We start from the raw sequence: 20,482 nt of genomic DNA on the forward strand, positions 1-20,482 counted from the left end.
TTTCTGTCAATGAAAGCTGTGTCACATTCCATCACTAGCCATGCATTATGTGTACTTCAGTCAATTAAAACAAAAACCAGGAAGCAGCCTACGCTCTTAAGATATGTACAGAAAGCCTGATTTATGCCTTTTTCTATGCTCCACATGAGACTACATTCCCTGTAAAGACAACATTACAACAGTGCTTAATTTCATTTGCCATAGATAGAAGACCCACAGATATATAGGTCAGATGCTAGCGACACTCAAGGAACAAATCACTCAGACACAAAGGCTGCAAATTCAACGTTTCAGTGCAATAATCATTTTCATTAGGATATGTGCTGAAAATGCTTATTGCATTGCAACGGTGATAATGATAAGCCTGAAGGTGGGTACACACCTGACAGATACTGTATATCTGCAGATGATTGTCGTTGATACACACTGAATCGCCATCATCTGCTTGTGTCCCGCCCCCCTCCTCCCGGTTACCTCTGTGTGTGTACGGGCGGTCAGCAGACATATCTGTCCATCGGCTGAGCAGCACAGCCAATGCGATATGTTGGTGAACGCCGACGTTCACCGACATATCGCGGGTACACACTGGCCGACGGACAGCAGATACATTGGCCGATAATTGATCGGCCAATGTATCGGTCAGTGTGTACCCAGGTTTAGTGAGTGCCAGCAGCATCTGCCTGCTTCTAGTTTGTTTATATAACCTGGAAGCCGGGTGTGTGTGGGTGTGTGTGTGAGGGCGTGTGTGTGTGTGTGTGTGTGTGTGTGTGTGTGTGTGCGCACACTATAGAGATCACTGATTCAGGTACTACTGGACACGTGTGCTCACCATGCAGCTTTAGGCAGCACAGGCCATATAACAACTGTAGGACAAGCACTGCTTTAATGCAACTCTACACAAACACGTATCTAGCACTTCAATGCATACATCCTGTACCATAAGTATACTTAGCATGCACACATGCACAGTATCAGTCAGCTCAGAGTCTTATACAGTAGCAAAACTTTGGCTTATGATGGTGCAAGAGTGTGGAAAAGGGGGAACATAACAATGACTACAATACATTATGTGCTATATGGAGGCCCCTGCCACTCAAAACCAGAAATTAACTCAGGGATAACCAAACACAATCAGTGCAAAATCTATTTTTAATAATGCATGAGACAATAAATCATTAAAACAGAATCAGCTGGATACTAATGTAGAGCACATTGAGCGGGAACACTGACCTGCTGCCATAGATACTTCCCCTGTCTTGTGTGTTGCTGCTGATCAAAGAAGGCATCAGCAAAGAAGCTGCTGAGAGAGTTCTATTAAAAGAAATATAAAACATATATTAGTATACAGAGAAATACAGGACAGTTGGTTCTGTGTGGCTGGTGGACAGGACAATATGGATAATAATTTTCATTGCTAATAAGAGGAGATATATTTATGTTAGGAGTCAGAGCACATGAGGGGAGACTAGATAGGCCACACCTACTTCCTGTGTACTAGTTTCTAGCCCCAATGTTAAGGCACACATGATAGATAGATAGATAGATAGATAGATAGATAGATAGATAGATAGATTAGATAGGCCTTATACACATCATTCTGCAAATGCTTTCCACCACCGCTGTGAAGGTTTGCCAAGTAACTCTAATGTCGGCAAAAGTTAAAGGAACATGCAACAACTAACATATTTAGAGCCCCAGGGTTCGGTGTTGGAGCAGAGAGGCACAATATGTTATATATTTAGGTATGAGGTACTGGCATAACAGGCCCAATGGTAAAAATAAATACATTATCGTATGTGTGCCATAGCTCCAACATAACTCTTCAGACAAAGCATCCCTACAATAAACGGCAATAATGGAGGAAAAATAGGAAATACAAAACCTCATATAGAGGAGGTGGTGCAAGATATATTATACTGTTTAATGAAACAGTAAAAGATTTTGTTTAGAAATACAAGACATACTAGTAATCCCTACAGTACAGATGGGTCCACATACATCTAGCCTCCTGGCGCATTAAACAGCCCTTCTAGTCTCGCCATGTTGTGGTGTGACTCGGTAGCGCCGAGCGTCTTTTTACCTTCAAATGGGTCTCATTTGCACAGCGATGCGAATAGATAGCACTAATAGCTTCTGCTGATTAAAATGATATGCAGCATGTACTGTATATGTTCTCTGTGCGTCTGCGAGTGTATCTGTATGTGAAATGCTACATTACAGTGTCAGCGGCTGTAACATTAACTTAGTGTTTAGCATTCAGATACACCCGCAGTCATACACAGAACATAGGCATGCTGCATATAATTTTAATCAGCAGAAGCTGCTTGTGCTATCTATTCGCATCGCTGTGTGAATAAGACGCATTTAACGGTAAAAAGTTGCAGGAAAAAACGCTCTGCGCTTCCAAGTCACACTGAGCTCCAGCGTTGTGTGGCACGACTTGTAGCGCACAGAGGATAGATGTATGTGGGCACATCTGTATATCGATCAGCGATATCTTTTGGGTACGAGCATCGCAGGATGACAACACCGGAACTGTAGACTTGTTTTATCAAGTCAAAATAAACCTGTTGCTGTCGAGGTGCTTGTGATTTTTAAAAAAAAAAAAACGATTTTAATTTTTTTGCCAACGGCTTTTCTATGGTCTCTACCTACTGCCATTATCACAGTCTTTTCGTGCACATATTTACCTTAAAATGCATCTTATTTGCAAAGCGAATAGGACGCACAAGCAGCTTCCGCTGATTAAATTATGTGGCATGCTTATATTCTGTGTGCAACTGCGAGTGTACCTGCATGCGAAATGCTATGTTACAGTGTCAGCAGCTGTGACTCTAACACTGGGAGGGGGAACCTCAGGCCCAGGGGCTATATAAGGCCCCCGGAATCATTTGGTCTGGCCCTCTGAGCTTTCCTCTGCTAGCCTCATCTGGATAGCAGGGTGCCTAAAATGGCACACTGCAGCCAGAATATATGCAGTAGTGCCTCCTGAAGCGTCCTTAGGACACTTCAGATGGTCACACCGCGGCCCTTACAGCTCCTCGGAGCATCCTCAGGATGCTCCAGGCAGTGCTGTAATCACTGGCGAGGGGGCATGGCCTGCACCGGGCCCTTGAATAATGTTATATATATGAAAATGGCCCTCGGCAGAAAAAGGTTCCCCACCCCTGCTCTAACATAACATTTCCCATGCAAATAATCCCGCAGTTGCACACAGAATATAGACATGACGCTTATCATTTTAATCAGCACAAACAGCTTATGCGTCCTATTTGCATAGCTTTGTGAATAAGATGTATTGGAATGAAAAAAGTCGCACAAATATTCACTCAGCGCTACAGTCATGCCACGGCATGGCAAGATTAGAAGGGCTGTTTAATGCGCAAGGAAGATGTATGTGGACACATCTATATATAGCATTGCATAAATTGTACCTTCCCCACACACACACACCCATTAACATGGGGGATTACAGGTCTACTTTGAAGGCAAATAAAGTAACACCTTAATTTGGGTACTATTTGAATACTACTATAAATGTATAATTGAAATAAAAAATACACACAGATCAATCCACATTAACAACACATTGCAGACACAACCACAAACTATATAACCTACAGATGTGTCCACATACACCTTTCCTAAAATCTAGCCATATGGGTCAATGTACCATGCCTTTGAATCTGCGAATTAGCCACGCCTTGGGATTTTTCTCAAATTTGCTACTTTAATCTGCTACTTTATACAAATACTTTTGTTGGAAAAAAAAAATGTGGAATCAATCCAATTGCTACTCGTCGTGGAGTGACTTAACCGTGATGGCATCTGTATGACCTCACATACTGTACATTCTACTTAGGAATTTCTGGTTTGCTTATATCCCAGGTTCCTCCGGGGAATACAGAGCGTACAGAACACACATGCAGGGGGATTTTAATAGGTCATCATTCTGTTCCATTGTTAATTAGTAAAGTGATAATACAGATTTTACAAAGCTATTTTCCACAACTATAAATGAGAACATTTTAATAATGGGTGGCCCTGTTCTTTAGCTTTCCATTTACGCTTTTTGACAAACTCAGTAATATATCCAGATACCCTATATGATTTCCTTGCAGCATAAAGTGTCAAACTGAACATTTATGATCAAATGAAATGAAACAGTCCAAAGGCCGCATATTTCACAACAGAAAGATGCAGTAATGAGGCTACTGTTACTCTCATTTACGAAAAATGAGACAGGTCCTATTTTTCTGTCACTTCTCTCATGTCACTGTGGTCTCGGATTCATGGATCTACAGAACACATGAAGCAAGTCTTTTGCTTTGAAGACAAATGATGCTATGCAAAATATAATGATTTGAAGAAAATATGCATTGTTGCAAGATATAGCTCTACCTAAACATATAGCTCTATGTGAGCGCTGTGTGCCTCAGGGAAACCACAAGCTATACACAGATTGAAGAATACTGTAGATAATCAAATGTCTAATGAGTTATTAGTTTTAGTAAGCTGGTGAATGCAAGGAAAGAATAGGAAGCAATAGTCACATATACTTCTAAAGATTCATACTCACGTTAGCCAAATTTAGGTCCAGAGGAGGGCAGGGCACAGGAGAGGGGGGCTGTAAGTTTTGGGACTCTTCGTGCACTTGTTGTGATGTATGTTGAAGTGGATGCTGAGACTGCTCTTGGTATAAAGGATAAGGTGGAGGAGGCTCAAGTGGAGGGAGAGAAAGAGGATTCCTGTCCATATTAACACCCTAGCAAAAGAAAAACAATAACGACTGTAAAGACATTACATTTGCAATTAAGTGCATATATTAGAGTAACCAAGATTCCCTTGAATGGATTTGTTACGCCTGTACACCATCCATCATCCACAATTTAAATATGCAAAAACTAATAAAAACTATATACAGGCCACTTAATACGCTACAGTAAAAAAAAAATAATAAAGCAAAATAAAAGATGATGTCCTATATATGAAAGCTTGGTGTAAAATAAGAAGTACATATATGTGGTAGTTGTTTTTTCCAATCCTATGAATCCAATTTCTAGATAAGATTTTACCTGTGAGTTTGGTAGCATGCTCATTGGGCTGGTGGGAGAAAACTGGCCACTCATACACCGATTTGACTCACTGCCCGGCGTCAGAGTCAGCGGGCTAACAGGAGTGTGCCTGCGCCTAGGTGAGCTGCCAAGAGCAGCCGTTGGGAGAGAAGGATTGCTGAGGGAGGCCAGGCGGAGAGACTGGTGAAGTGATGGGTTTGATCGGCCAGACGGAGGTCCGTGGTTGTTTACAGAAGATGCAATAGAGCTGTTGTTCAGTGTCTGAATGGATGGATTGCTGCGAGTGTTCTGCAAACCTGTAAAAATCAAAAACAAAAAAAATGAAAACAGACAAACAAACAAAGCAGAGTAGCTTTACAAACCATTGTCAATTTTGTAGAAGAGACCTATTCATTACATTGTCGGCTAGGAAATACAGCGGGAGGGTAATATCTTGAAGTTTCAGGCACACAGCCAGGATGGAGAGACAGTACGTTAATAGAAGAATAGCAGTAACAGTTATACTGTAACTCACTTGTTCCAAGCATACCTGCAGCTAGAATTGTTATTTCATCTGGCTACAGCCTCGCCAATATGGAGCAGTTCTGTTATTTCAATAGTCATGCACCTGTTATATGCTATCATATAGTAATCTCTTTAGGGTTTATTACTGAAGACTTAAGTCCAAAGAAAACCTGTAAAATAACCAAGTCATTTATTCTGGGATTTTAAGATGATAGGAATTAGAAAGATCTGACTTTCCTACAGACAAGTCCCTATTCACGGGCATATAATGGCAGCATTATCAGGAACTGCTTGCTGGAACTTGAACGCTTGCATTTCAAAGTCAGAGAGTGGGCTGTATGGCACAAAGACCCTATTGAAAGAGAAAAACTCTCTTTTTATTATCACTACTATTTCTAACTCACCCTTTAGCATGCTTTAGCTCAGATCCTACTGCTTGGTTGCCCATTAATGTTTCACATTTATTTCAGATCAGACTTGATGCATACTAACAGCAGCTAAGCAGTGATTTTGCTCTGCATTAAATAGTTGTATAGAGTACTGTACATGTCCAAAACAGGGATTGCAGATGCAGTTACCATTTTAGTACTCATTTGCTGCTATTTCAGCACTGGAAACACAGGGTGAATTACAGCCACTTTAGGGTAAATACGGTACTTGGACAAGCTGAATAGTTAGTAGCTTAGTGAAGCTGTCCAGCTTGTGGTCTGTTCCTGGTGTTTCTAGAACGAACATAATTCTGGACCAGTTTAGGAGTCAGAATATAACAACCTTAAAAAACTGTACATTTATGGAACAAGTTACACGTACAATGAATTATAAACACTTCATTTTAGTTACAGGTTATAGCCAATTAGACCTTTCATTCCATTTCTTAGAAATGTACAGTATAAGCATTTTGTCATGTTGCTGCACCCAGGAGAGTGACACATTAAACCATGCATATTTCCCATACTTGTATCAAAAATGTCTGAAGCTTAATAAAATGCAAGTCTTTATATAAAAGCATATAGAAACCAAAATACTCTTCCATAACTATTGCAGAGAAGGGTGAATGTACAATAGTGCCAGACTTTGAATAATTAGTAATACACGAACAAAAAGTAGATAAATGAAAGTGCTCATTGTCCTATTTCCCTTATATCCATTTGAACCTATTATATGTGTGATAGGGAATACAGATTATAAACTGTAACAGGTGTAAAGGATTAAATATTCCCTGTAAAAGCTCTGCATAATATGTAGGTGTTATATAAATAACTTATAATAATATTCATTTTATGACAGTCACTGACCTGGTGAGCCACTGATCCCCAGATGAGTCATAGCAGCAGGGAGTCCCCCTGTGCTGTTCTCCACCCCCATACTGGCGTAACTGGTCTCATCTGGGTCCAGCGGGGTTGGCAGGGGAGATGGGAAATGCAGGTTAGTAAGATCTGGCAGTGATCCACCCGTGTTTAGGTTCCCTTGGAAATGTGAGAGACCTGCATTCTGATCAGAAGATGGAAAGACTCTGTAGAGGGAAAGCGCAGGAACATTAATTCTGAATACAATTTCTAGCACAGACGAAAGCTTTGGGCCTACTGGCATTCATTTCATGCATTTTTTAATACGTGTATAATGCAGATAAGCAGGTTTGGAAAACAGAACCCATTTTTTACAATGACACTACAGTATACTCCATTTAAGTTTTTACTAGCATTTTGGCGAGTTGCATATTTCCAAATGCATCTCGCTTCACTCAATGTATTTAAATGCAATGGAGATGCCAACAGTGGCCTCCAATGAATGTAAAACAAATGCAAGTCTAAAGTGCTTTCGCTTGCTTTTATCATTTAAACATGCACCAGTGTGTATGAGATCTAATGTAGGTCATGTGACATCATGCGCAGTGAGAGCAGGGGCACACACCCCACCATTCGGCCGGCAACCCCCTCCCCTCAGTGACAGGACTGACAGACCAGTTGAAGAGGAGTCTCAGGAGGACGACTGACTGGAAACAGCATAAGTAATATAGTGGGGGAGGGACTAGGTGGACTGAGGTGACCAGAGTCCAGTTTACTAGTTATATATAGAAATATAGCATAAAATGTGTAATACAAAGGTGTCTTAATCTTAATTTGCCCACATTTATACAAACACGTTAACACAAATAATAATAAAGTCCCAAATGATGCTAGTTTTGTGGGCTATAGCTAAAATGACCACTGCCTTCAAATAGTACTGTAAACCATGGTCACACACAATGCTGAGCCTTAATTAACTGCTAAAATAGTGAATGTAAAGGTTATCTCTAACAGTATAGACATAGAAAATGGCACAGATTGGCTCAGTACATACTTGATGCCAGGAACTTCACAAGATCGGGGACGAGATGTCATGGACTGGACCTATGCACAAAAACAAGCCAGTTCAGCTTATAGTTTATACAAAGCCATGGTCGCAAAATCTAGTTTTCATTAACCTACAGTGAACTAAATAAGAACCTTAATTTGTATTTATCTAAGGTCTTACTGTTATTATAAATGCATTCTTTTGCTGTTTTATAATTACATTAAACCCCTGGAAACCTTTACTGATTGTTATGGTCACAGTAGCTAAACACCTAATTCTTAAATACTGGACTTCACACTCATCACCTACACTATCTGAATGGAAAATTGCTATGCTAGACGTGTTATTTCATGAGAGGCGAATGGCAACATACGACAGAGAAGGGGATCCTAGCTTTTTCTAAAAAATGGGAAACATACATAGAACAATTACCTAACCATTTGCAAGAAAACATCTGGAAGGTGTTGTTTGAGCATACCGACTGGTTCCTACGGAAGCAAATTGTCTGACTAACCCTAATCCCTTTACTGATCTTAATTATTTCATTGATTCATGTTAAAACAATTTTTCTATAAAGATAAGTATTTTGTTAACGTTATGTAGCATGTACCCCTAATTCCAAACATTTTAATTTTTCAATTCGGTTGTGATATGGAAGTTCTTTGTGAATCAATGTTGGTTTCACATAATTACCTTGATAATACAGATTTTGTTCTCTAGATTTAATCATATGAATGCCATTGTGTGGTGTATAAAATGTTTTTTTGTTTTATTTTATTTTAATTTTTTCATACTTCTTATTCTAATTGTGAAAAAAAACAAAAAAACAGTAACAACTAATTGGACTGACAGGTATTGTTTGTGTATATTCTCCAGATTTTGTGAAATATGCTCTGATATATATACCTATATTTTGTAATTTCTTATTTTTTGCTTTTCAATAAGCAGTTTTAAAAAAAATGAATAAATAAATAAAATAAAGCACAATATATGTAAATCCATAGCACATCCAGCGAATGTATGCTGCTCAATGAGAATTCTGCTGTAATTCTCATATGTGTCCTGGAGAGCAGAGGGAGTAAAACAATGAAATAACCCAGAACTATAGCGGGACCAAATAAGTTCTTCAAAGGCTTAGATGGAACAATCCCAGAATAGAGACATTAGGAACAAAGAGCAGGAAATTAGTACAGCCAAAAGCAGATGCAACAATTGCAGGTTTCAGAAGGGAAAAAAATATTACAATATACATATATAGGGGATAAAAACCAAACCATTATAAAGGTAATTTTAGACATAACAGTCTACTAAGTTATATCGAGAAAGGGAAAAACTACATTGGTATTCATCAGAAGCTAGATTTATAATGATGTTTAATACTATAGTGTGGTGATGAATGTCAGCACATTCTGGAACAGAAAGTAATTCTACCCAATATTAAAATAAAAAAAAAAAAAAAGTTTTTATTGTTGAAAATAATTGATAATTCCTACTCTTTTAGTCGAGCTGAAGGACTACAGACCTTAAAATAAAAGTATCATTCGTATGTCACAATGTATTACTGTACCTTTTTGGCTTCCCATAGCTGTTTGGGCAGTGGCTTAGAAACGGGCAGCAGATTCTCTTCAGTCAAAGCGCTGGGAAAAGAAAACACTACAAAACAAAAAGAGAATAATTTTTCTGTGCAGAAAACTGCAAACAATCATGGTACATATTTCAGTGTAAATGTTCAGTGCACAGTGACTTTCCCAATCTATACAGACAGGTGTTGCTTATCCAGAATGGACATACTGAACATAGTAGACACCCAGGGAACATCTTAAAACGTGATATTGCTGTATTTATACACGGAAAACATTTACAATTCAGATGTAACAGGTTTTATTTGTTGGCAAACATATGCTTGCAGGCTAAATTGCTAGATTTCAACAAACCCTATAAAGTTAAAATAATACTAACAATGTCATTGTGCAAAGACATCAAAAACGATGCACAGTGTTACGCTGGCAACAGACTGATATGTTCAAGTTGGGCAGCTTGGCCATTTTCAACCGAAATGCTACAATACTGCACCATTTGTGAAGCTGAGTGAAATGGATCACAATATGATTGGCAATAAAAATTGGATCAATTCCTATATCACAAAATCTTGTTGGGAGATACCTGCATTGTGCACTTGGGTATACGATAGCTCTGACTGGGTCCTACAGGAATGATCAAGCCTAATGCTGGATCTGTCCATATGGGAGAAGTTTAACCCATTCCCATATACTCAAAAGGCAGATGGGCTTCACTGCTAGCCCACATGACGTTGTCAGCTAAAAAAACTAGCTTCTGCACTGGGGGAAAAAAAAACAAAAAACTATGATTAGGACATATACATAATGAATAGACTAAAACCAGTTTCTTATTTGCTCAATGTCTGTCTACTTTTCAAATAATCTAGAAAAAAAAAATATATATATATCCTTAAATGTAGCTAGTGCCTGCATTGTCTTTACCCTTCCTTAAAATTTTTCTAAATGAAAGTACGCAGTTGTTTTAGAAGGGAAATAGATATTGTTTGCATTCCAGATTACTACTGTCACAGAACTGTAAGTTGATAAGGTCACAAAACAAAAATAATAGTGCTACGATTTTACCTTCTTCAAAGTTGTCTATTTCCCCGTCCTGTAAACTTGCTGAAAAAAAAGAAAAAAGAAGAAGTATAAAATAGATGGAGTAACACAATTTTATTCATTTAAGAAAAAGATTGTTTTAATGTTATAATAAGTAAAACGGTTTCCAATGCAAGACATTGTTTGTGACTGGTGAATACCGATGATAAGGAACCGGGAGCAGATCTAGCGACAGCACATTGCTTCTTGACACTTATCCTGCAGTGCTTGGTTTGGTATAGTGAAACAGGGAAGTAAGCAACAACTTCATTATGGCACATTATCACTATTTAAAGGATCTTTTACTCCCTCTTTATGGAGGTTAAGACAACTGGAGAGGGGCACATCTGCTTTCTTCAGAAGTTAGAGTGGATCATTTAGGGTTCCAAGGGAGATACCCAGAGCAATGTACTTATCTGGATAAAGTCTGCAAACCACAATATAAAGGGTGAAAGAGTCCCTTTTATAGGTCCAATTAGAACTGCATTTTGCAGTGAGGGTACTAAAACATAGAACCTTTATACCAATATATATTTTTCATAAATTTCCCCAGATTTCATTTCTTCACATAATTTACAAAACAATCATGTGTCTTTGAGACTGCAACAGTCTGTGGTCCAAATAAATGGAGCACGCCAAAAGCGGAAAGTGGGAAAGGCTCCAAACAACAAATGCTGTGGTCATGGGATAGATTCTGGACAGACCCTATCTAAGCAGAGTTTGTGTGTGTGTTTCCTGGGCTGGTGTGAAGTATATTGTGCAGGTGTAATTTAAATTTTAACTGTTAATTAATAAACACCTTATTTATGAGTTTTAAATATACATTTGTGAAAATGTCCTCTTATTAAATCTCACCATTCTTTTTAAAGGGGGTTAAATTAGTGCAACCATGAATTCCAAGTATATTTAAACATTTAATACACAACTAGTATGACCAGTCATTAAGTAGCTAGTTGGGCCACCGTAAAGCCTCATTCTCTATCTGGTTCTCCAGTGCTGTCCATCAATATTCTCTACAGCCTCAAGTTCTACCTGTGTTTCTCCAGGCTCATGCCCTCCCCCCGTCTCTATCCTAACTCATGGTTTACCCTGAGTCTCACCAGCCTCAAGCCCCCATGTCTCTCCAGCTTCATGCCAAATACCCCCTGGGTCTATCCAGCATCATGCCACCCGTGTCTCTCTCCTGCCTTATAGGTCTCCTAAACCTTATTCTCCCCTGCTGCTATTTATAAAAGGTTGCTAGGAACCTTTCAAAGTATTATAATATATATAGTTTTTTTTAATTATTTTAAAGTACTAAATATAGACTACAGTCTAAATTACAGCAGAAGTGATATTTAAGAAACCTGGAACCTCCTTAAAAATAAATTTAGCGTTCCCGCTAGGCTGTTGTAGCAAGGCGCCGCGCCCTGCCCGATTTTAAAACAGCAGAATGCGCCCTTCCATTATGGCAGTGCCCTGCTGAAACAGCCTGATGGGTGTCGTCCCCGTAATGTCCAATGGGTGGGAAAAGATGTAGTACAGCGCTCACTGGTGGTGAATAGATGCCGTGCGCATGGCATTTTTTTTCACAGTGAGTTAAGAGCATGGGGGCATGCCCCCAAGAGTGATGAAAAGGGGGCGTGATGTAAGGACATCTCCCCCTTTCTCATGGCCACACCCCCACTTTGGAGAGAGCATTAGTGCCCTTTATACGGTCCTGCGCTGGACCTAGAACGATCACTATAAATTACTTTTATTTCCCAAACCCTATATGTAATAAATATACATCAGCTAAACATTAGATGAGAAGAGAGATCTCATACCAATTCAAAGTATATAAATACACAAATCTGTCAAACTATAAACCCCAATTAGTCTTCCATTTGTAAATTATATAAAACACCCACTAACACAGGTTTAACCACACTTCAAGATAACACTTGTTTATACTGTTTTTTTGTTAGGGTTGGGCACGGGATCTCAACTGTCAGGATGCAGACGGTAAGAATACCAACATAGATATCTATCAGGATTCTGACTGTCAGGAGGGATGCCTAAGTATTATAACCCTGACCATAACCCACCTGCAGCCTAACCTTAATCCTCCCGTTCCTGCAGCCTAATCCTAACCCTGCCGTCCCGCAGCCTAACCCTAACTCACCCCACCCGCAGCCTAACCTTAATCCTCCCGTTCCTGCAGCCTAACCCTAACCCTATCGTCCCTCAGCCTAACCCTAACTCACCCCACCCGCAGCCTAACCTTCCGTTCTGTAGCCTAATCCTCCCCCTAGTGCCTAAACCGAATACTTACTTCCACAATCTCTCAGTATTCTGACATTCGGGATGTCGCTGCCAGCATCCTGTTAGGATGCCGACTACATCCCATTTATTAAAATATATCAATAGGAGGAGTTTGGTTCATGAAAAATGAATATATAAAAAAAAAAAAAGTTTTGGTAACTAATAAAATAAGAAGTTAGTGGTACAAATTCATTTATTCTATATTTAAAGCAAATAAAAAAAACTGACAAAAATGTTTAGCTATCATAAATTAATTTTACAGATAACTTTTAAAAGGAAACTGTTGTTTTACGCTAAGATAAACACAACTGATTATTAAATAATTAAGACGCACCGGGAAGTAAAAATGCGAAGGAGCTTCTGATGTGTATTATACTCCTAAAGAAGTCACTTTCGTGTGTTTAATGTAGTGGAACTATTATTAACCAAGCATACAAGTGTGCAGATTGTCAGCACTACTGCAGAAGTCCTGCAAACACTACTGTGGGAGAGGTCTTCCTGAGACATTGGGGGCATTCAATTAAATTATGTTAAACAGCGCCAGGAATTAGGCCCTGGAGCTATTCAACTGGCTCATCCCACCCTGCACTTAAGTGAGGAGATAGAGTTTACGGAGCCTAATGCTGAGTGTTTAATTTCGGTAAATAGCATTCTCCATCTTAAATTCTGGCTGGGATGCGGTTAGTGCACTCGCTAAGCCTGCTACTAGAATTTCGGCCCCAGTTTAGTCAGACTTCTGCTCACAGAAATCTCATGGGAGCAGAAAATTAGAACAGAAAATTAGACTTACCTAGATAACGCCTTTTCTTCGAGGTCCATAGGGGCCACAGGGATACCATGGGGAACATTATGGTTGGAGACCAGGCACCAAACAGTTAAAGCTTCAGCTCCCAGGATGTCCTTTGTCCTCCTCATTATATACCCCGCCCCTAGCCATAGGACTTCAGTTTTGTTAACAACCCTCAAGGCAGGAGAAGGAAAGAGGAGAAGAAAGAGCAATCGTACACCAGAAACACTTACACAAAATGAGGTAATCTATGACCAAAAGAAAAAATTACCCATGCAGCCTTGTGCGTCAGGGTGGGTGCCCTGTGGACCCTACGGACTTTGAAGAAAAGGAGTTATCAGGGAAGTCTACCATAACTCTAATTTTCTTATTCAGGGTCCACAGGGATACTATGGGGATGTCCTAAAGAAGTTCCCCTAGGGTGGAGGACGCTCCTGAGCAGAAAGGAGAACTCATCGCCCAAAGGAAGCATCCGGAGAGAGGCAAAAGTATCAAAGGCATACGACCTAAGAAAAATGTGGACAGAAGACCACATGGCTGTCTTGCACAATTGTTCAGCAGAGGCACCACAACTAAATGCCCACGATGGCCCTACAGACTGAGCAGAATGTGCTGTCACTGTGCTTGGGGCAGTGAGATCAGCCTGTGTGTACACCTGAGAGATAGTCATACGTAGCCATCTCGCCAGAGTCTGCTTATTAGCTGGTCATCCTTGTTTGTGAAAACCATATAATACAAAAAGAGCATCTGATTTTCTAACATAGTTTGTGTGCTCCACACAGATACGGAGAGCACACACTACATCCAGGGAGGCTTCACCAACAGAGATCAGGAGCCTGAAAAGCTGGAACTGCAATTTCTTCATTTACATGAAAACGGGACACTACCTTAGGAAGGTAACACTCCCTTGTACGAAGAACAGTTTTATCCTGGTGAAAAAACAAAAATGGAGAGCATCAAGAAAGTGCTGCCAAATCAGAGACTCTGTGAGCAGAAGAGACAGCGAGAAAAAAAGTGTCTCTTTGCTGTCAACCACTTCAAATCTACAGAGTCTAGAGGTTCAAGTGGAGGAACTTGCAGCCAAAGAACCAAAGACAAATCTCATGGTGCGACTGGTGGAACAAGAGGAGGATGAACTCGCAGAATTCCTTGGAAAAAAATTCTAACATCTGGAACCAGACTGACAGTGCAGAAACCTGCACTCTCAAAGTAGCCAGGCGGAGACCACGGTCTAAACCTGCCTGGAGAAAAGCCAGTATCCTGGAAATCCTAAACACTTTAGGATCATACTTTCTGTGGGAACACCATTGACCAAGAGAATGCCAAACTCTATAATATATGCGGGCAGAGGCAGGCTTCCATGCCCTAAGCATCATTTGAATTACAGAATTGGAAAAACCGTTTGCTCTTAGGATGGAAGATTCAAGAGCCTCGCCGTCAAAGCCAGAATAGGTAAGTCCGGATGCCGGCAGGAAGGAAGAGGATACAGACTGTCTATTGACAGATTCTGTATGCGTCGGTGAACCAATGACGTCTGGACACTGCCGGAGCCAGCATTATTACTGTTCCGCCTTCCTGCTTGAATTTTCTTAGGAATTTTGGGAGGAAGAAGATCAGAGGAAAGAGATACGCCAGCTTGAAATCCCATCTTACTGCCAGTGCATCCACGAAGGTTGCTGATGGGTCTCTGGACCTGGACCCATTTAACTGGGGACCTTGTGGTTGCGACATGACACCATGAGATCCATCTCTGGTAGACCCCATTTGTTTACCAGGAGCTGAGACACTCCCAGATGGAGACCCCATTCTCCAGCGTGTATGTCCCGGCGACTTAGGAAGTCTGCTTCCCAATGGAGTACTCCCAGTATGAATATTGCAGAGATGGGTGGAAGATGACATTCTGCCCAAGTCAGAACCTTTGTCAGTTCTTCATGGCTGCGTAACTCCTTGTGCCTCCCTTATGATTGCGGTAGTCCACTGTTGTCGCATTGTAGGACTGGATTTGGACCGGCTTGCCCTGGAGCAGGTCCTGTGCAATGACAAGTGCTTTGTATACTGCTCGCAGTTCCATTATGTTTATTGGCAAAAGACTTTCCTGATTTGTCCATCTACCCTGCAAGGTGTGACAACCCGTCACTGCTCCCCATCCACGAAGACTGGCGTCTGTGGTGAGCAGCACCCAATTTGGAATCCAGAATGGGCGCCCCTTTGTTCAAATGATCCTTCCTCAGCCACCACAGGAGGGAGTGATGAACCTCTAAAGTAAGAAAGATCCTCTGGGACTATATTCAATCTTGTCCTCTGGCAGAAACACCATCTCTGCCCGAGAATCCAGAAGAGTTCCCAGATATACCATCTGCTGTATTGGAGAAAGTGATGATTTCTTCCAATTGATGATCCAGCCATGCTTTTGTTAGCAGGCTATGGTCAAATGAAGATGGTTTTGTAAAATTGTACCATTATCAGAAGGTAGTCAAGATATGGCAGAATTCTGACTCCCAGGCGCCTGAAAACAGGATTTTGGTACTTACCGTTAAATCCCTTTCTCCGATTCCACAGGGGACATTGGAGTCTCAGTACAGTGGGGGTATAGATGTGGGATAACCGTGAGCTACCACTTGAATAAATTTGAATAGTAGATAGCTCCTCCCCCTCTATAGCCCCCTAAAGGTCAGTCTAAATAAACTGTGCCCGAGGAGAGCTGGAAATAGAACAGTGGAGAAGAGAACTAGAACATACATAAACAACAAGCAAATATGCAAATAAATCAAGCAGACCGTGAAGAAAAACTTGACTGTTCAAACCTGGCAGAACAATAACAAATGCAGGTGGAACAGCGCCGGGTGGGCATCCAGTGACCCCTGTGGAATCGGAGAAAGGGATTTAACGGTAAGTACCAAAATCCTGTTTTATCCTTCATCCACTATGGGACACTGGAGTCTCAGTACAGTGGGGACGTCCCAGAGCTCACATCCCGGGCGGGAGAGTGCTGAGAACCCTGCAAAACAGCACGGCCATACTGTGAAGCAGAAGCCGCAAACGTGTCAGAACGGCAAAACTTTGTAAAAGTATGGCGGCCCGACCAAGTGGCCGCTCGACAAAGCTGGGTCAGGGAAACCCCGCAGGTAGCCGCCCACGAAGGACAAACCGAGTGCGTAGAATGCGCTGTGATTGAAGTAGGTGGTTGCTTTGATGCAGCCAGATAGGCTTGTCTGATTGTCAGACGAATCCATCTAGAAATAGTAGCCTTAGAAGCCGACCAGTCTGGCCGCGCCATATCAGATCGAACAAACAGCGTATCCGACTTCCGGAGGGATGCTGTCCTATCAACATAAATCCAAAGAGCCCGGACATCATCTAGGGATCTGGAAGCCGAAGAATCCTCTTTAAAACACCGGAACTACGATCGGTTGGTTGATGTGAAACACAGACACTACCTTAGGCAAAAAGGATAACTGCGTATGTAGCTCAGCCCTATCCTCATGAAAAATGAGGTAGGCGGACCACAAGAAAACGCTCCTAGCTCAGACACATGCCTAGCAGAGGCGAGCGCCAACAGGAGAACCTCTTTCCTTGATAAAAATTTTAATTCCACTGTTTGTAAAAGTTCAAATAGGGAGGACTGGAGAAAAGAGGAGACCAAATCCCATGGGGCCGTAGGAGGTACAAACGGAGGTTGTAATCTGACAACCCCTTGTAGAAAAGTCTGGACATCCGGTAATAATGCTAGTCGCTTTTGAAAAAACAAACAAAATCGACAAAGCCGATACTTGAACTTTTAAAGATCCCAGACGAAGACCTGCTGATAAACCAGCCTGTAGAAAAAGAAGCAGCCTGGCTAAGTTGAATTCTGACGGCGGCGCACCCTTGAGTTCACACCAATCGACATATGCCTTCCATATGCGATGATAGAGCTTACAGGTAACTTCCTTTCTAGCACTTAACATAGTAGGAATCACCCTGGAAGGGATACCCTTCTTTCTTAAGATAGCCCTTTCAACAGCCATACCGTCAAACGAAGCCTCTTTAAGCCTTGATAAATAAACGGACCCTGTTGCAGTAGATCTTCTTGCAGAGGAAGAGGCCACGGGTCGTCTATCAGTAGAAGTAGGTTGGAATACCACACCCATCTGGGCCAGTCTGGAGCCACCAACAGAACCTTTACCCCTTCTTGTTTGATTCTTTGCAGCAGACGAGGAAGGAGTGGGAGTGGTGGAAACAGGTAGACAAACTGAAATTGCCAAGGAGCTGTTAAAGCATCCACCACCACTGCCTGTGGATCTCTTGTCCTGGAGCAGTAACGTGGCAGTTGATGGTTCAGTCTCAACGCCATAAGATCTACCTGAGGGAGACCCCAATGCTGAATCAGTTGTTGGATTGAGCATCCACTCTCCCGGATGAATGCCCTGTCGACTGAGGTAATCGGCCTCCCAATATTCTACCCCTGGTATGAAAATTGCAGATATCGCTACCGCATATTCCTCTGCCCAGAGAAGAATGTGGCTTACCTCCCTCATGGCGGACCAATTCTTGGTACCGCCCTGTTTGTTGATGTACGCCACAGCCGTGGCATTGTCGGATTGCACTCTGATGGCCTGGCCCTTCAACAGAGGATGTGCCACCTGAAGAGCATAGAACACAACCCTTAGCTCCAGAATGTTTATGGCAGTACTGCCTCCAGCTGAGTCCAGTGGTCCTGAAAGTGTCTTCCCTGAGTTACTGCCCCCCATCCTCTCAGACTGGCGTCTTAGGTGAGGACAATCCATTCCCACAATGCAAACCTCTTGCCTGCCAATAGGTGAGGAATTCAGCCACCAAAGGAGAGATGTCAGAGTCCTGGGTGACAGTTGAACTCGCTGGTGAAGGAAGAGGTGGGACCCTGACCACTGAGAGAGGTGGTCCAGTTGGAATGGATGGGCATGGACCTCCCGTATTGGATGGACTCAAAAGACACAACCATCTTTCCCAGAAGGCGAATACACAGGTGCACTGACACCCTGCGATGATGCAGTATCAATCGCACCATGTGTTGGATGGAGGTGACTTTCTCCTGAGGAAGAAATACCTTCTGCTGCACTGTGTCCAAAATCATCCCTAGGAAAGGCAGACGCTGTGTAGGCTGCAGATGAGATTTTTGGTAATTCAGGATCAATCCATGTTGCAACAGCAGACTCTGTAACCCAGATGTCCTGTAGTAGTTGAGAGACTGACGGAGCCTTGAGGAGTAGGGGACGATAATAACCGCTTGTATCCGAAGAAGGGCCATCATTACTGCCATGACCTTCGTGAACTCTCTTGGTGCTGACGAAAGACCGAAAGGTAAGGCCTGGAATTGAAAATGAGAGGCCCGCACTGCAAACCGGAATGCCTGATGAGGAGGCCAAATGGGAATGTGGAGATAACATCCTTTATGTCTAAGGATACAAGAAACTCGCCTCTCTCTAGCCCTGCAATGACGGATTGCAGGGACTTCATCTTGAACTTGAAAGACCGCAAATAAGGATTGAGATGCTTCAAGTTCAGAATGGGTCTCACTGAGCAGTCTGGCTTGGGAACCACAAACAAGCTGCAATAAAAACCTTGACCCTGCTGGTGGATAGGGACATGTACTATTACTCGAGAAGACAGTAGCTTTTGTATTGTCTCCTATATAACAACCTGTTTGTCCGCAGATGCCGGCAAACCAGTTATGAAAAACCGAGGAGGAGGTTGGATCTGAAAATCCAGCTTCAACCCCTGAATAAAGATGTCCCGGACCCACGCATCCTGGCAAGACTTGATCCAAACTTCCTTGAAGTTGCAAAGGCGAGCTCCCACCCTGGGGTCCCCCAGGAGAAAAGGGAGCGCGTCATGCTGGAGGCTTAACTGAAGCCTTATCCTGCTGAGAGGAGGATGCAGTGGCTCTACCCTGCCTCTGGGACCACGGGAGCGCCTCTGCCACAGCCTCTGAATCTCCCTGGAATACGAAAGGACGGTCCCAGCAAAGGGCTTCCTGGGGGGAGGAGCAGCAGAAGGGAGATAAGTGGACTTACCACCTGTGGCTTGACATATCCACTTATCCAGTTCCGTTCCAAACAGAGCTTCTCCTGTGAATGGAAGCGCTTCCACGCCTCTCTTGGATTCCGCATCCGCCTGCCATTATCGCAGCCACAGGGCTCTGCGGACTGAGACAGCCAAGACCGAGGATCTAGAGGAAAGACTACAAATATCCTTAGAAGCCTATCCAAGAAAAGCAGCAGACTCTGCAATCTGTTCCGCTAGCGGAACCAGATCCTCCGCCGAAGCCCCAGTCTTAAGGCCCTCAGCGAGCTGCGCAGCCCATGCTTTCACCGCCTTGTTGACCCAACAGCTGTGGGTCGAAGAGACAACTGCTACAGCGTACATTGACTTCAAGGTAGTTTCTGACTGTCAGAAGGCTCCTTTAAAGACACTGCCCCTGGAGCAGGGAGCACTGTATTTTTTGACAGACGTGACACTGAAGGGTCCACTGAAGGAGGGGTTTCGCATAAAGGCCTGCTTTCTGCAGGAAAGGGATAGTATGATAAAAGCTTCCTTGAAATCTGAAACCTCTCATCAGGGTGTTTCCACGCTGAGGTAAGGATCTCGTCCAATTCCTCAGACACTGGAAAGAAGGATGCCAATCTTTGCTTTTTTTTAAAGATAGACGGCCTAACCTCTACAGGATCCCTGTCCTCAACATGTAGCACCTCCTCCTCTGGTGCCTGTTCCTTTATAGGGTCCTGTACCTCCCCTTCCTCCAAACCAGGCATGTCGTCCTCTTCCGGATCAATCCACATAAGAGGATTCGGTATAAGTCTCCTGGTTACTAGAGGACGATGCCA

At 42.3% G+C, this 20,482-nt stretch overlaps 1 protein-coding gene across 2 annotated transcripts in view; it reads right to left on the reverse strand.

The window, feature by feature from the left end:
• LOC148523652 (CREB-regulated transcription coactivator 3-like) overlaps positions 1 to 20,482 on the reverse strand; it is a 121,669-nt gene that overhangs the window by 8,895 nt on the left and 92,292 nt on the right. For both annotated transcript variants that reach the window (XM_088472860.1, XM_088472859.1), the window contains 7 exons: positions 10,556 to 10,594; positions 9,481 to 9,566; positions 7,920 to 7,969; positions 6,875 to 7,092; positions 5,076 to 5,371; positions 4,580 to 4,765; positions 1,231 to 1,311 (listed from right to left, as the gene is read on the reverse strand). In XM_088472860.1, coding sequence (XP_088328986.1) covers positions 1,231 to 1,311; positions 4,580 to 4,765; positions 5,076 to 5,371; positions 6,875 to 7,092; positions 7,920 to 7,969; positions 9,481 to 9,566; positions 10,556 to 10,594 — 956 coding nt within the window. The remainder of the gene's footprint in view (positions 1 to 1,230; positions 1,312 to 4,579; positions 4,766 to 5,075; positions 5,372 to 6,874; positions 7,093 to 7,919; positions 7,970 to 9,480; positions 9,567 to 10,555; positions 10,595 to 20,482) is intronic.

This window comes from Taudactylus pleione, unplaced genomic scaffold (assembly GCF_031769625.1).
Source record: "Taudactylus pleione unplaced genomic scaffold, aTauple2 ptg000129l, whole genome shotgun sequence".
NCBI classification, from domain to species: domain Eukaryota; kingdom Metazoa; phylum Chordata; class Amphibia; order Anura; family Myobatrachidae; genus Taudactylus; species Taudactylus pleione.